Raw genomic sequence first — 16,710 nt, 5'->3', positions numbered from 1 at the left:
GACTAATAAAAGAAACATGCTGATCTTGCAGAATATCGAACTGTTCCAAATGATTACTTAAGAACTGTCACTGTATAATGCCCTTTCTATTTAATACAAATTGCGTGCATTTGGATTGCACAATTGTACTTGTCTGTATTAAGCAATACACCCTGCGCTCACACACAATCAGGGCATTGTTCCAGGAGGCGAGCAGGTATGAAACCCACCTGATGACAACTCGCTGCCCTTTCCAATGTTCTTGTCTTACAATCACAAGGGTGAACACACATTCCTAGCTGCCCTGAAAGTCGTGCAGCTCTCCTGTAAACATTGACAGGATGTCGCAGCACAAGAAGCTTGCTACATCAGGGATGCCATTGAGAAATTCTTTTAAGGGGGTGTACAATTTATTTGAGATTTTGATTAATTTGAAAAGGTCATAGAATCATAGGACTGCTCCTACTTGTTTACCAGGGCTTAAATTACATTTCCCTGGGCCCCATAACTTCAACAGAGGGGCCAAGGGAGCGGAACCTTTTCTTTCATTTCTGGGGCGTAGAGGGGTTAAGTCAGTGTCGCAGTTTCACTATACGGCACTGCGCTACTATACAATATATACGGCACTGCGTTACTTTAACTGATTTCATTGCGAGGTCGTGCGATGCTGTACTCAAAATTGATGTCCTCTTTTTTCCCCACAAATAGAGCTTTCTTTTGGTGGTATTTGATCACCTCGGCTTCGGCGGGTTGCAGGCTCCGGCGGCAGCAGGTTTCTATCTTTATGGATGGTGGGCAGGCTCCTGTGTTATCTGTGCGACTCCTCCCTTCTTCTCCCAGGCGTTCAATAGGATCGCCTGTCCTTTCAGCCAATCGGGTGACAGGTATCAGACCCGCTTCCCGATTGGCCAGGAGAAGGATCAGTGTTGCATTCACTGTTGCAACACACCTGGGTGGGCTCCGGATGCAATGCTCTGCACCCCGAGCCCACCCTATTTTGAAGCCTATTAGAGCGTCTGGCTCTAATCAGTGCTTCAAAACCCACCCCCACCATAAGAATTCATGCACCAGGCATCCTGAAAGGGGCCGGGTGCATGGACAGGGAGGGCGGCACCCGTTCGCCCACAATGGACGGGCCGCCCCCTGTGATCAGCGCTAGAAAAATGCATTGATCACTGTATAAATGACACTGGCAGGGAAGGGGTTAACATCAGGGGTGATCAAGTGGTTAAGTGTGTTCCCTCAGTGTGTTTTCTAACTGTGTGGGGGAAGCACTGACAAGAAGAACACAGAGATCGCTGCTCCTGATTACTAGGAACAGAATATCTCTGTATACTTCCCTGTCAGAACATAGATCTGCCTTGTTTACATAAGCAGATCCCCGTTCTGCTTCTCTGTGGAGCAATTACGGGTGGCCTGCTGATTGGCTCCCCCTCCGTGCAGCGGGTGCGCGCGCCTCTGGCAGCGCACGTGCACCCACAGTATCTATTGCATGAAACAACGTACAGGTATGTTGTTTCACGCAATAGAGCCGTCCTGCCATACAGTATACTGCCATACAGTATATGCGGTGGGCGGTCTTTAAGTGGTTAAAAAAAAAAAAATACAACCTTTAGGATCGCTTTAAGCCTGTGACTTGACAGCAAAGAAGAAGCAGCACAGTGATAAATCCAGTCTGGGCTCTGCTGTATATGAACTGCAAGGGGATGATGCCAAATCACATTCAGATACTCTTAGGCTCGGTTCACACTGGGGCGACTTGTCAGGCGACCTAGTCGCCTGACAAGTCGCCTCCCGTTCTGTGCTATGGAACCGTTCTAATCGGAGCGACGCAAGTCGCTCCGACTTAGAAAAAGGTTCCTGTATTACTTTGGGGGCGACTTGGGGCGACTTGCATAGACTTCTATGCAGAAGTCGTCTCGCAAGTCGCCCCGGCAGTCGTTTGCAGGTCGCCTCGCTGAGGCGACCTGCAAGTCGTGCCGCCCATGTGTGAACCGAGCCTTACTGCATTTAAAATTAAATACATTTAGTTATGTATTTAATAACACAAAGCTGTATTCATTTGTGTCTTGTATACCTGCCTGGAGTTATAATACATTATTATGAAGTAATATAATTCAGAAAAGTAGCAACAATACCATACTAAGCAAATGAATTCAAAGAGCATTGAATGATATTACAATAAGGGTACATTCACACTGAACGCGGGTTTGAAATCACGCAAATTCAGCTGAAGTCGCGCAATTTTAAACCTGCATTTCAGTGCGAGTTCGGTGGCGATTTGAAAGACATCTGTGCGGGTTCATGCACAGATGTCTATTGAAATCGCCCCTGAAGTCGCCAAAAGTAGTACAGGAACTACTTTTGGAAATCGGTGTGGCGCCGCACTGATTGGGACATTGCCGTTAATAGGCTGCGATTTGACATGTCTAAGCTCATTCTTCCCCATCAATCGGCATTTCCCACCATATAACGTGCATCCTTCCTAGCAATAAGCATTCACCACCTTCCCCACACAGCATATTCCAGCACCCCCCCCCCCCCCTCCACACACACACAAATTACAGCGAATCTGCCCAAGCAACCTTCACCAAGCTACCCTAATATCTCACAGCTCATCCCTCCCAGCAACCTGCATTAATTATCTCATGCCAGCAGCTCATCCCTCCTGAAACTCCCATTTACATTCCGCTTCCCCAACCCCATCACAGCGCATTGCTCCCTACAGCCTCTATTCACCCCACTTACAGCGCATCGCTCCCTACAGCCTCTATTCACCCCACTTACAGCGCATCCCTCCCTACAGTCTCTATTCACCCCACTTACAGCGCATCCCTCCCTACAGCCTCTATTTACCCCACTTACAGCGCATCCCTCCCTACAGTCTCTATTCACCCCACTTACAGCGCATCGCTCCCTACAGCCTCTATTCACCCCACTTACAGCGCATCGCTCCCTACAGCCTCTATTCATCCCACTTACAGCGCATCGCTCCCTACAGCCTCTATTCACCCCACTTACAGCGCATCGCTCCCTACAGCCTCTATTCACCCCACTTACAGTGTATCGCTCCCTACAGCCTCTATTCACCCCACTTACAGCGCATCGCTCCCTACAGCCTCTATTCACCCCACTTACAGCGCATCGCTCCCTACAGCCTCTATTCACCCCACTTACAGCGCATCACTCCCTACCTCTATTCACCCCACTTACAGCGCATCGCTCCCTACAGCCTCTATTCACCCCACTTACAGCGCATCGCTCCCTACAGCCTCTATTCACCCCACTTACAGCGCATCGCTCCCTACAGCCTCTATTCACCCCACTTACAGCGCATCGCTCCCTACAGCCTCTATTCATCCCACTTACAGCACATCGCTCCCTACCTCTATTCACCCCACTTACAGCGCATCGCTCCCTACAGCCTCTATTCACCCCACTTACAGCGCATCCCTCCCTAAGTCTCTATTCATCCAACTCACAGTGCATCGCTCCCTACAGCCTCTATTCACCCCACTTACAGCGCATCACTCCCTACCTCTATTCACCCCACTTAAAGCGCATCGCTCCCTACAGCCTCTATTCACCCCACTTACAGCGCATCGCTCCCTACAGTCTCTATTCATCCCACTTACAGCGCATCGCTCCCTACAGCCTCTATTCACCCCACTTATAGCGCATCGCTCCCTACAGCCTCTATTCATCCAACTCACAGTGCATCGCTCCCTACAACCTCTATTCATCCCACTTACAGCGCATCGCTCCCTACAGCCTCCATTCATCCCACTTATAGCGCATCCCTCCCTACAGCCTCTATTCATCCCACTTACAGCGCATCGCTCCCTACAACCTCTATTCACCCCACTTTCAGCTCATCCCTCCCTACAACAACTATTCACGACTCCCATCACAGACTATACCTCACTGAAATCGCTATTCACTCCACCCCCATCGCAATGCATACTTCTCTGGAACCTGTATCCAGCACATCCTCACACAGCAACACTCCCCACAACCTGAAATTATAAATTGTCTTTTGTTTTCTTTCCTAAATTTTACACACTTGTAAAAAAGTCATTTTCAGCAAACTTTCTCATTTTGGACCAGGCACACTGTTATTTGCAAAACAAAGGTTTCATATTATAGTCAAAGTGTAACTTGAGGCAAGCATGTTTTCTTCTAATTTTGGATAGAGTAAGGGAGGCCATGAAACGCGTTGACAGTGTTTTATACTTTTCTGTGAGCAATAAATATTGAATCAATGAAGAATCCACTTCTTAGCTTCTCCTTTACATTCGGGCGCCTCGGCGGACACCACTTTCCCATTTTTTTGGGGCACAAAGACCTCTTACAAGGGAGGGTAATAACCCCTGTTAGTTTGTTTTTTGCCATACGGTCCAATAGGGAAAATTTCCCTTCACTTCCTGTTCCATAGAAAAAACAGGTGGTGAGAGAAAATCGTTCCAAAATGTGGGAATCCCAGGGGGTCACCTGGGTCACCAGAAGTAGTGTCCCCATTGGAAAATTCCCCCTCTATTACTGTTCTGATGTCAACCCCAAATTTGGAAATTTCTTTTACTTTCACTGATAACGGTAATAGTAAACAGGACAAATAGAGTGAATCTCCCCAACAGGGGCCTACACAGCAATAAAAACTGACAGGTGTTATGATCCCTCTCCACTCTATCCAAAACTAAATAAAAAAAAAAAAAAAAAGTTTTGCGTTTTGTTATACTTAAAAAACACTATATTGTCAAAAGTATTGGGACACCTGCCTTTACACGCACATAAACTTTAATGGCATCCCAGTCTTAGTCCGTAGGGTTCAATATTGTGTTGACCCACCATTGCAGCTATAACAGCTTTAACTCTTCTGGGGAGGCTGTCCACAAGGTTTAGGAGTGTGTCTATGGGAATGTTTAATTTCTTCCAGAAGCGCATTGGTCAGGTCAGGCACTGATCTTGGACAAGAAGACCCGGCTCGCAGTCTCCACTCTAATTTGTCCCAAAGGTTTTCTATCGGGTTCAGGTCAGGACTCTGTGCAGGCCAGTCAAGTTCCTCCACCCCAAACTCACTCATCCATGTCTTTATGGACCTTGCTCTGTGCACTGGTGCGCAGTCATGTTGGAACAGAAAAGGGCCAAAGGGTGGGCCAACTCAATATTGAACCCTGCGGACTAAGACTGGGATGCCATTAAAGTTCAAGTGCGTGTAAAGGCAGGTGTCACAATACTTTTGACAACATAGTGTATGTGTATATATTAGAGCTGCATGATTAATCATTAAAAAATCAAGATCTCGATTCAACCCCCCTTCACGATCTTCATCCAGCATTTCCCCAATTCTATGTAAACAGTGCCGTTCTCTGCTCAGAGCTGTCAAAAAAAAAAAGGCAAATGTTTATCAACATTCCTCAGCACTGAGAGATAGAGAAGAGATACAGAGATACAATGTATCAATTGGTTCTTTTAGCTCAAAGGAATGAACTTTGGCCTGTAAATGAGGTCAGTTTAACCACTTAAAGACTAAGCCTTTATCTGACACTTGTTGCTTACAAGTTAAAATCTGTAGTCTTTGCTAGAAAATTACTTAGAACCCCCAAACATTATATATATTTTCTTACAGAGACCCTAGAGAATAAAATAGCGGTTGTTCCAATGTTTTATGTCACACTTTATTTGCGCAGCGGTCTTTCAAACACAATTTTTTGTTAAAAGATACACTTAAATGAATTAAAAAATAAAATTAAATGAATTAAAATAAAAAATACACTTAAATGAATTAAAAAATAAAATTAAATGAATTAAAATAAAAAATACACTTAAATGAATTAAAGAAACTAAACCATGAAGTTAGCCCAATTTTTTTGTATAATGTGAAAGATGATGTTACACCGTGACAATCGTGATCTTTATTCTAAGCAAAAAAAAATTGGGTTTCTCATGTTATCCAGAATCGTGCAGCTCTAGTGTGTGTGTGTGTGTGTATATATATATATATATATATATATATATATATATATATATATATAAATAAACTTAAAACATATATATTTAAATTAGAGTGATTAAAAACTGCTGTAATTTTCCTTCAATAGAAACTTACCTGACGCCCATCTTTTCAGCAGCATGGACAAGTAATCTTCATTATTCAGAAATGCCTGGAATCGAGATGCAATAAAACATTACCATAGTTACACATGGACAAGACACTAGATTATCTCAATGGTGTCAGTATTTCACAATATAACACATGCATCATTTTACCATTGTGCATCCTTTGTAGAATATTTAAATCAGAAATTATATTTTCAATTCACAAAGGTCTTCTTGCACAGGTTAGGTTAGCCCATGCATCATTCTTCTTTTATAATTGCTAGCTTCAGGTAAGTATAAGCTGCTCAGGCAATAAATAGACGCTGTCACCAACAATAAAAATTGTACAGAAAATTGAGTATTTTAAATGCTTACTTGCCATTTTTCCTGTACATAAAATATATTTTATTTACTTGCAATATGCCTTTAAACGTGCTATAAAATTTGACTACTCCAGGAGATTCAATTGCCATCAGGAAATAAATATAAGCAGTTGGAGCTTGTTTCACATCGTTTTGGTTACCTTCTACCACAGTCATGCGTAAACATATTTCACCAAGGCCTCATGACCCCCGGACCTTACCAACTGGTTACAGGTGTAACCTGGATCTTATAAACTGGTCACAGATGACCCCTGGGCCTTACCAACCAGTCAGAGATGACCCTTGAGCCTCACCTACATGTCACAGAAGACCCCTGGGCCTTACCAACTGGTCAGAGGTGACACCTGGGCCTTACCAACTGGTCAGAGGTGACACCTGGGCCTTACCAACTGGTCAGAGGTGACACCTGGGCCCTACCAACTGGTCAGAGGTGACACCTGGGCCTTACCAACTGGTCAGAGGTGACACCTGGGCCCTACCAACTGGTCAGAGGTGACACCTGGGCCTTACCAACTGGTCAGAGGTGACACCTGGGCCCTACCAACTGGTCAGAGGTGACACCTGGGCCTTACCAACTGGTCAGAGGTGACACCTGGGCCTTACCAACTGGTCAGAGATGACACCTGGGCCTTACCAACTGGTCAGAGATTACATCTGGGCCTCATCTACTTGTCAAAGATGACCTATGAACCTCACCTACTTGCCACAAAAAATCCTAAGGCTTTACTTACATGTTCCAGGTGAACCCTGAACCTTGCTTACTTGTCATCGATGACTCCTGGTCCTCTCCTACTTGTCACAGGTGATCCTTGGGCCTCAATTACTTGTATACATGATCATTGAGCTTCATGTACTTCTCACAGATGACTCATTAGCCTCACCTTCATGTCACAGACAATCCTTGGGTCTCTCCTACTTGTCATAGCTGACTTCTGGGCTTCACCTACCTGACAGCCAATCACCAGTTCTCTCTTATGTATATATATATATATATATATATATATATATATATATATATATATATATAAATATAATGAATGTGGACCTAATGCCTCACAGGAAATGTAGTAAAGAAATGGTCACCACAGATCTTACTTTCTTCATATCTCTGTTTGGCTTGACCTATGTGGCAATAAAGTGCAGTTTGTCTTAGTCAGCTTTGTGGTGTCATTACACAAGATTAAAATGTTTCGACATAGTCTGGACACGGTGTTCTATGACTTTTCACTAGGAAATAACTAACAATCTTAAATACCATGAAAACAGGACATCAGAAAAGCTGATAGTTGAAGAAAAGGATAGTTGTTTTAGGTGACACAAAATGTTTTCTCTCTTTCAGTTTTATGTATAAATCCTAAAGTGAAGAACATGATCTATACTACCCGTCAGCTATGAAGCCCTTTTTTCCCTAAAACACCTACTAGATATTATTCTTTGTTGGGAAATGTCAGAACCCCTGTCGGCTTTTTTTTGTATTCCAGATGAGAAGATTCATCCATTGTCACCAGGACAGTAAATGATGGAAAATCCAAAATGTTACAGTTGTCACTGGAACAGGACACCTATTCTGATAATTGACACTTTGCAGAGATTTCTTACTTCCTGTTGTGTCTCTGGGTCAGGAAATGAAAAGAAATCTATCCAATAAAACACAGACTGGAAAAAAATAAACTGCCAGGCCTTCTAACAAAAATTAAACAAATTCTGAGTTGAAATTTTTTGACTATTACTTGCTCTCTTGAAAGAGTGGTGATATTGGTTTTCCAGCAAATACAAGCCAAATGGAAAAAACATTTTTTTGCCAACATCCTGTTGCATTCCACTAACTATGGTGAGCTTCATAGCAATGCTTATTCTCTCTGATTAAATTGTTCCTAAACCCAGGGCCCTGTATTCACTATATCGGATCTCACACAGTACACAGAACATGGAAACTATTTTCATAAATTTATACTGCTAAATAACTTTTCTTATCACCAGTATATAGCAGTCTCGTGACTTCTATCAGTGTCTGACCAAGCACTGGTTAAAGCTTATAGGAGGAGTTTTCATTCTCCACTGACTGTCCTATGAGGCTGCATAACCCCTGACCCTCTTTCTGAGCTGTGCTTATTGGCCCCGTGCCAATCACATGCACCCTCCCAAAAAAAAAAAAAAATCATTGCTCACCAAACTGAGCATGTGCAGAGTGTCTCCTAGGGCTCTGTGCTATCAGTAGATGGATTGGGGACAGTAAAAGAAGGGGAGGATCAGAGAAGACGGAATCAAACAGCCTTTTTACACAATGCGCAGGATTAACCCCTTAGGCTCAACAGTGAGTATAACACAACAACCCTCCATGATACAGAGGGAGACACCACACTGGTCTCCAAATTAGGTAGACATATGTTTGGTTCCTTGGGGGACTCTTTCCACCATTTATCAGTTCTCGTGGATACAAATGCTGTATCCTTTGGTCACTTTTTAACATACATGCGGTCCTGTTTCGTGGGTGTCTCATGTTCTTATCTGAGGAGGATATTCTTGGACAGATTCTTAAGCATTGTCACATGTTGTTTGAATGGTGGCGATACATATCCCTGATGAAGATATTTTCAAAACATGTTGGATTTCCTTCTCCATACATTAACTGGTACTGAATCCTATGTGATGTACAGTGTTATATGGTATTGGGTATCACCACTGCTAAAGCAATTGTGCTATATTGTAGAATGTCCTAATGCCATATATTTGAGCCTCATGGAGGTCTTTTTTAATTGTGAATAATAAAACTAATATTTTTTTTATACATGAACCATCTGGTGGTATATGTTGGTTGCCATGTAAAAGTCCTAATAAGAGAAATTATTTGATGTTTGGATACTATTACAAGGATGATGACAACCTCTGCCCAAAGCTGAGTGAACTTTTTTTGAACAAGCATGCTTTACTGCATATACAGACTGATTTTACTGTTGTGGGTTTAGTAACACTTTAGGGGCCAACCCTTAAAAACACTAATGGGCCTAGAAGATAATCTCACTATGGAGTGAGGAAAGAGCTCAACCTCAAAGCCAACAGGGACAAAAACATGGCAGTCCGGCCAGACATTGCACACATAAGCACCATTATACTTTGAATACAATAGACTTCTGACACTGGTTTACAATTACTGGTATTTAGAAATGCCATCATCAGGGACACTGTTGCCTTGTGAGTACAGCCACAATAGCATTTCACAGAGGTAAAACCCACCAGTTTGCCACCATTTTTCGGGGCATATTTCATGTTTAAATTTATCAGCTCGAAGCTTCATTTCACATGTCTAACTTTAAAGATGAACTTCAGGCAAACAGCTAAACAACATAAGTGAAATACATATCTGAGCACTGTTTTAGCTGCCAATGGATCTGCATTCCTGTCAATTCAGTCCTTTGCCACACAGCACAACCCATGGGCAGGGCAGAAAAACTGATTTTTCTCTGCTTTAACACTTACAGGTCTTGTCCCACCTCTAGCCTGTGACTGGACAGTGAAAAGAGAAGCAGCAGACTGATTAACTCATTTTTTTTTATCACTCTGCTCTCTCCTCCTATCAGCATGTTCCTTGATAGCACACAAGCACTACAGCATAACTGAATGGCCCCTTGTGTTGCTTCTTCTTCCAGTCCCAGTCTGCTGCACATGGGACTACCGAAGGCTGACAGCAGGTCATATTCAGGTACCTACACTGTTTGCAGGAAGGCAGAGGATTATTCACCACTCCAGGTGAGCCGAGGATTTCGCACAGCAGGTAACCCCCACAGGTGCTGGCCTGGCTCGCCACCACGACAAACAAGGAAAACTTGGAATAGGCAGCCGCACACCCCAATGGGATACCAATCAAACTTCGTTATTGTAATGCAGACAGATGAAGTCACAGGAAAGAATGGAAGGTTAACATGTTTCACACATATTGTGCTTCCTCATAACCCATGACTTATGACTAAGCATAATACGTGTGAAACACGTTCACCTTCCGTTCTTTCCTGTGACTGTCTCTGTCTGCATTACAATAAAGAAGTTTGATTGGTATCCCGCTGTGGTGTGCGGCTGCCTATTCCAACTTTCCTTACTTACAACGTTTGCCTTTAAAAAAAAATACATTTAATGATGAATTCATGTATACAGGGCTGCATTTGTGCCATTTATCAATTCCAGATCTTTTTCTATAGTAGCACGTTGGCACAGTTAGCACGTAGGTGCCAATTAAGTCAATTTAATTTATTGCACCAAGTTTCATTTCCCCCCTTGTGTTTCCTCTCATGTGACTATTTGTACATCCTTTGAAAAACTTTTTTTCTTGGTTACTCCAAAACACTCATGGAAGCTGCCTTACAGCTTTATTATGTTCAGAAAATATGAATATACAGCGCCTTGAAAAAGTATACATACCCCTTGAAATTTTCCACATTTTGTCATGTTACAACCAAAAACAAAAGTATTTTATTGGGATTTTATGTGATAGACAACACAAAGTGGCACATAATTGTGAAGTGGAAGGAAATTTTTTTTCAAATTTTTTTACAGATAAATATGTGAAAAGTATGGGGTGCATTTGTATTCGGCTCCCCTGAATCAATACTTTGTAGAACCACCTTTCGCTGCAATTACAGCTCCAAGTCTTTTTGGGGATGTCTCTACCCGCTTTGCACATCTAGAGAGTGAAATTTTTGCTCATTCTTCTTTGCAAAATAGCTCAAGCTCTGTCAGATTGGATGGAGAGCATCTGTGAACAGTTATTTTTAAGTCTTGCCACAGATTCACACTTGGATTTAGGTCTGGACTTTGACTGGGCCATCTAAACCATTCCATTGTAGCTCTGGCTGTATGTTTAGGGTTGTTGTCTTGCTGGAAGGTGAACCTCCGCCCCAGTCTCAAGTCTTTTGCAGACTCTATCAGGTTTTCTTCTAAGATTGCCCTGTATTTGGCTCCATCCATCTTCCCATCAACTCTGACCAGCTTCCCTGTCACTGCTGAAGAAAAGCATCCTCACAGCATGATGCTGCCACCACCATGTTTCATGGTGGGGATGGTGTGCTCAAGGTGATGTGCAGTTAGTTTTACGCCACACATAGTGTTTTGCTTTTAGGCCAAAAAGTTCAATTTTGGTTTCATCTGACCAGAGCACCTTCTTCCACATGTTTGCTGTGTCCCCCACATGGCTTCTCGCAAACGGGACTTTATCTGGCTTTCTTTCAACAATGGCTTTCTTCTTGCCACTCTTCCATAATGGTCAGATTTGTGGAGTGCAGGACTAATAATTATCCTGTGGACAGAGTTACCATGGGCTCTTGGCCTCCATATCTTCGCTTCTCTGATTAATGCTCTTCTTGCCCTGCCTGTCAGTTTTGGTGGACGGCCGTGTCCTGGTGGGTTTGCAGTTGTGCCATACTCTTTCCATTTTCAGATGATGGATTGAACAGTGCTTTGTGAGATGTTCAAAGCTTGGGATATTTTTTTATAACCTAACCCTGCTTTAAACTTCTCCACAACTTTATCCCTGACCTGTCTGGTGTGTTCCTTGGCCTTCACGATGCTGTTCACTAAGGTTCTCTAAAAAACCTCTGAGGGCTTCACAGAACAGCTGTATTTATACTGAGATTAAATTACACACAGGTGGACTCTTTTTACTAATTAGGCGACTTCTGAAGGCAATCGGTTCCACTAGATTTTAGTTAGGGGTATCAGAGTAAAGGGGGCTGAATACAAATGCACGTCACACTTTTTAGATATTGATTTGTAAAAAATTTTGAAAACCATTTATCATTTTCCTTCCACTTCATAATCACGTGCCACTTTGTGTTGGTCTATCACATAAAAACCCAATAAAATACATTTACGTTTTTGGTTGTAACATGAAAAAAATGCGGAGGCACTGTACTTGGACTTTTAAAATACTTGTAAAAGCTGGGCTTTCTATGCTCAGCAGGTTTACCTGAGAACAGCCCATGATTATTGTTTGTTCCCTTATATTCATGGACCATGTAATTTTTTGTTTAAACATATTCTATGTATTTGTATATTGGTCAGTGCGACAATCCAAGCATTTACCTATGTTTACCTGATACTCTTGTTATTTCTGGACTTTTTCAATAAAAACATTGAAATATAAAATACTTGTAAAAGTTACACTGTGCTGTGATTGCAGCACATTGTATTGATAGGCACGCAGTTTGTCCTGTTTATGTATGGATAAAAGATAAACAAAACCAAGGGCTATAGCTGCAAGCAGTGATCAAACGTCCTATTGTCAGAATATAATAGTGCAGCAGGAGGTATTCCCATTCAGTGTTGATGGGGGAATTGAGCAATTTTCTTTCCTTCAACCAGTATTTGAAGGAAAGAAATTTAGTTAAAGGGGTTGTAAAGGTTTTTTTTTTTTTTTTAAACAAACATGTCATACTTACCTCATCTGTGCAAGGGTTCCTTCACTTCTGGGGTCCCCCTGCGGCGCTCCTCCCCGCTTCGAGTGCCCCCTCTGAAACCCGCTTTCCAAAGAGGGGCACTCGTGCGGGCGCGCTCCCAAGTCCTGCTTCTGTGTCCATTGACACAGACAGCAGGACTCAGCCCCACCCCCCGACTCCCGTACCACTGGATTTGATTGACAGCAGCGGGAGCCAATGGCTCCCGCTGCTATCAATCTGTCCAATGAGGAACTGAGACAGCGGCTGGAGCTGCTGGGCTTGTCCCCATTGCTGGAACAATCGAGTTCAGATAAGTAAAAGGGGGGCTCTAGGGGGCTTCTGCACTTAGGGTTGCCACCTGTCCAGGATTCACCCATGCAGGCCGGGTTTTGAATCATGTGTCCGGGTTTCAGTCCACCTGAAACCCAGACACATTATTCAGACAGGAATGTGGCTCGGAGCAGGGCTTGACAGGAGGGTGAGGGGGCACTATGTACGCTGCATTACTATTCTCTTTGGAGTGCCCAAAGGTGTCAAAGGTATGTTAGTCCTATAGTGTATATTAAAACAAAAAAAAATTACTGTAGGCCACTAAAGTGTTCGGGTTTGGCTTGAAGGAAAAATGTGGCAACCCTATCTGCACTACAGAAGGTTTTTCACCTTAATGCATAGAATGCATTAAGGTGAAAAACCTTAGGGTTTACAACCCCTTTAAATGTATGTCCTGCCTTACCTTAGGCCAGCCATAGAGGGTTCAAATCTCATATCGACAGGCTGAATGTACCCAAGTTGATTGATAAACTTGCCGGATTTTACATGCGATTATCGCTAGCGGTTGGTGAAGCCACTACCAAAAATCACTGTCGGGTGAAGCTGTCCCCGTCGGGAGAATATTATGGCCAATGGTTGCAGGAAAGAAAATCAAGAAAGTCTATGTCCGGCCTTATTCTGCGCTCCAACAGTGTCCCTCCAGTGGTGTGACCAGTCCCCTACAGCGCTCATGGCCACAGTCTCATACATGCCCCCACCTCCTACAAAACAGGGCTAATAGCCTTGCATTTTACATGATGATGCTGATGGGCTGCCCATAGTAAAGAGAGCGCTGATCGTAGTGTTCTGGCGGGGGGGGGCATTCCCCCGTCAGAATACAAAAGCTCAGCGGGGGAGATTGCTGTACTAACTTCGCATAGCTGACAAATTTTTTTTCGGGTTGAATGAAAAAAAACTAGTGTGTACTAGTCTTTAGGGTAAGTACAATGCCCATTCAAGTTCCCCTAGACCAGTGGTTCTCAACCTGGGGGTCGGGACCCCTCGGTAGTCAAATGATGATTTGCCAGGGGTCACCAAATCCTGGGCTGTTCTGAAGCCTGCATCGCTCTCCCAGCCTTTTTGCAGGGCTGTCCCTGGAGTCTGTGGCCGCCCACTCAGCTTCTTTGCAGCCGCCCATTCAGTTCACGGCATGGCTGGGGGGCAGAGACTAGAAGTCAGCTGACTGGTGAGGAATATGAAGTGGGAGGGGCTGGAGGAGACCCTATCTCCTGATTTTGGCATAGGTGTCACTGCTACAAGACACCACAAAATCAGAGACACAGTAACACTACCTGTGATTAGAGTTTCCATTAAAAGTCCCCACTACATTTCTCAGATCAGCAGATGACCTTGATCAAGAGCATCTAAGTTGGCTGATCAGAACTCCCCTCAGCACTGCCACTAATCCCAACTCCCCCCACCCCCCCCTACCAAGGAGTAAGAGAAGGAATAAAAATAGAGGATACATGGGAGAGGAAAAGGGGGGGGGGGAGGAGAGCAAGAATAAGAGAAAGAACAAGAAAGATGGCTAGAGAGAGGAATGGGGAAAAAAAACAAGAAATTAGGATAGAGAGATAAAAGGGAAAGAAAGGAGAACAAAGAGAGAGAGTGGTACATCCTAAAATGTAACATAAGGGGTTTTAATACTGTACGAGTGGAAGGGACTCAGGGAGCACTATATGTCAGTGGGTTAGGGGCGCAAATTACTTGTCTTGGGTGCTGACAACCCACGCTACGAAAATAATTTTACTGTTAGGGGTCCCCACAACTTGGGAAATTTTATCAAGGGGTCACGGCGCTAAAAGGGTTGAGAACCATTGCCCTAGACTAATGAGCATTTAATTCTTACATTGCAGTAACAAGGAATATGCTGATAATAGAAGAGAGCCAAGTGATAGAGAGATGAGCTCATCAGTCTGCTGCTTCTCCTTTCACTGTCCAGACAGGGCTGTGCAGCACAGCTTTATAAATCTCAGGAATGAATGGACAAATATACAATTCCTTGGGCAGGTGCCCATATACTGTGGGTATTGCATGTGTGTGTTTAGATGTTTGCAATGTTAAACTCTAATCCCTGCTGAAATCCCAGATTACACAACCATCTTCAGCTATAGATGGGGCATTGTTAGAGCGCTGACTAATCAGTTATCCATCCATTCTTGGTTCAATTTTTTTCAGACTCTGTCTCTTGAATTAAGAGTTGTGAACATGGTTGGTCTCCATTCTAGAAGCAATTCAAAGATAACAATCCAATATAAATTGTGCAGGAAATATGAATAACAAATGACGTATCAAGTGCAATAACTCTTAAAGTGACAGTGCAATAAAAACATGTAGTGAATATTTGATAGGATGCATCTTCAAACACAGTATAAAAGGCAATAGCTTATAAAGTGACAATATATGTAAATGATGAGAAATAAGCGTGATAAATCCAAAATTTATCAAATATAAATAAAGTGCATGTGCAAAAATAGATGAAAAATAAGTGGCAAAAAATCCAGTTCATAAAAATGCTTCCACCATCAACAGTGCGCCAATGATGTGCCCCAGCCGCTCACCTCAAATGAAGACCACGAAGGGTCTAGTTGCGTCTTTGTTATTGAATAACTCCGATATCCAAAGTAGCAGACTCCTTCCCTTGGGATATCCAGCCAGATCGAATATACTTCAATATTGGAAAGGAACTCCACTATTAGTTATATCTTCTCTAGTAACCTTCACTTCCCTCCATACAACACTCACATGCAATATAAAGGAAGTGTCCATGGTGCAGTAATCCAATAAAAGTATTATTATAGTATTAATAAACAGCAGCAAACAAGGACATCCAGTCTCAACCGCAACGTCACCCGGATCCTTCTGACGTGTTGCATCAGAGATGAGGTGACTTTATCAAGGGGACCCTTGATAAAGTCACCTCATCTCTGACGCAACGTGTTGGGAGGAGCCAGGTGACGTCACTTCCGGTCGCGGCAGAGACCGGAAGTCCTTATTTTAGGTAAAGCTGATAATCAGTAATCAATGCATTTTTAATCGCACTGATTGATGTATTAATGCCAATAGTCCCAAAAATGTGTCAAAATTGTCCGACGTGTCCGCCATAATGTCGCAGTCATGATAAAAATCTCAGATCGCCGCCATTACTAGTAAAAAAAAAAAATTATAATAAAAATGCTATAAATCTGTCCCTTATTTTGTAGACGCTATAACTTGTGCGCAAACCAATCAAAACGCTTATTGCGGTTTTTTTTTACCAAAAATATGTAGAAGAATACATATCAGCCTAAACTGAGGAAAAAAATAATTTTTGATATATTTTTTGGGGATATTTATTATAGCAAAAAGTAAAAAATAATGTGTTTTTTTTTTCAAAATTGTCGCTCCTTTTTTGTTTATAGCGCAAAGAATAAAAACTGCAGAGGTGATCAAATTCCACCAAAAGAAAGCTCTATTTGTAGGGAAAAAAAGGACGTCAATTTTGTTTGGGTGCAATGTCGCACGACCGCGCAATTGTC

General features: G+C 42.9%; 1 protein-coding gene across 1 annotated transcript in view; it reads right to left on the bottom strand.

Moving 5' to 3' along the window:
* The window catches only part of TLR5 (toll like receptor 5), a 73,232-nt gene that overhangs the window by 45,750 nt on the left and 10,772 nt on the right, over positions 1-16,710 (bottom strand). The window contains exon 2 of the mRNA XM_073628312.1: positions 6,086-6,140. Coding sequence (XP_073484413.1) covers positions 6,086-6,096 — 11 coding nt within the window. The 5' untranslated portion in view covers positions 6,097-6,140. The remainder of the gene's footprint in view (positions 1-6,085; positions 6,141-16,710) is intronic.

This window comes from Aquarana catesbeiana, linkage group LG04 (assembly GCF_042186555.1).
Source record: "Aquarana catesbeiana isolate 2022-GZ linkage group LG04, ASM4218655v1, whole genome shotgun sequence".
Taxonomy (NCBI): Eukaryota; Metazoa; Chordata; class Amphibia; order Anura; family Ranidae; genus Aquarana; species Aquarana catesbeiana.
Note: the sequence above shows the minus strand (reverse complement) of the source record. Positions and strands in the feature narration are given on the sequence as shown.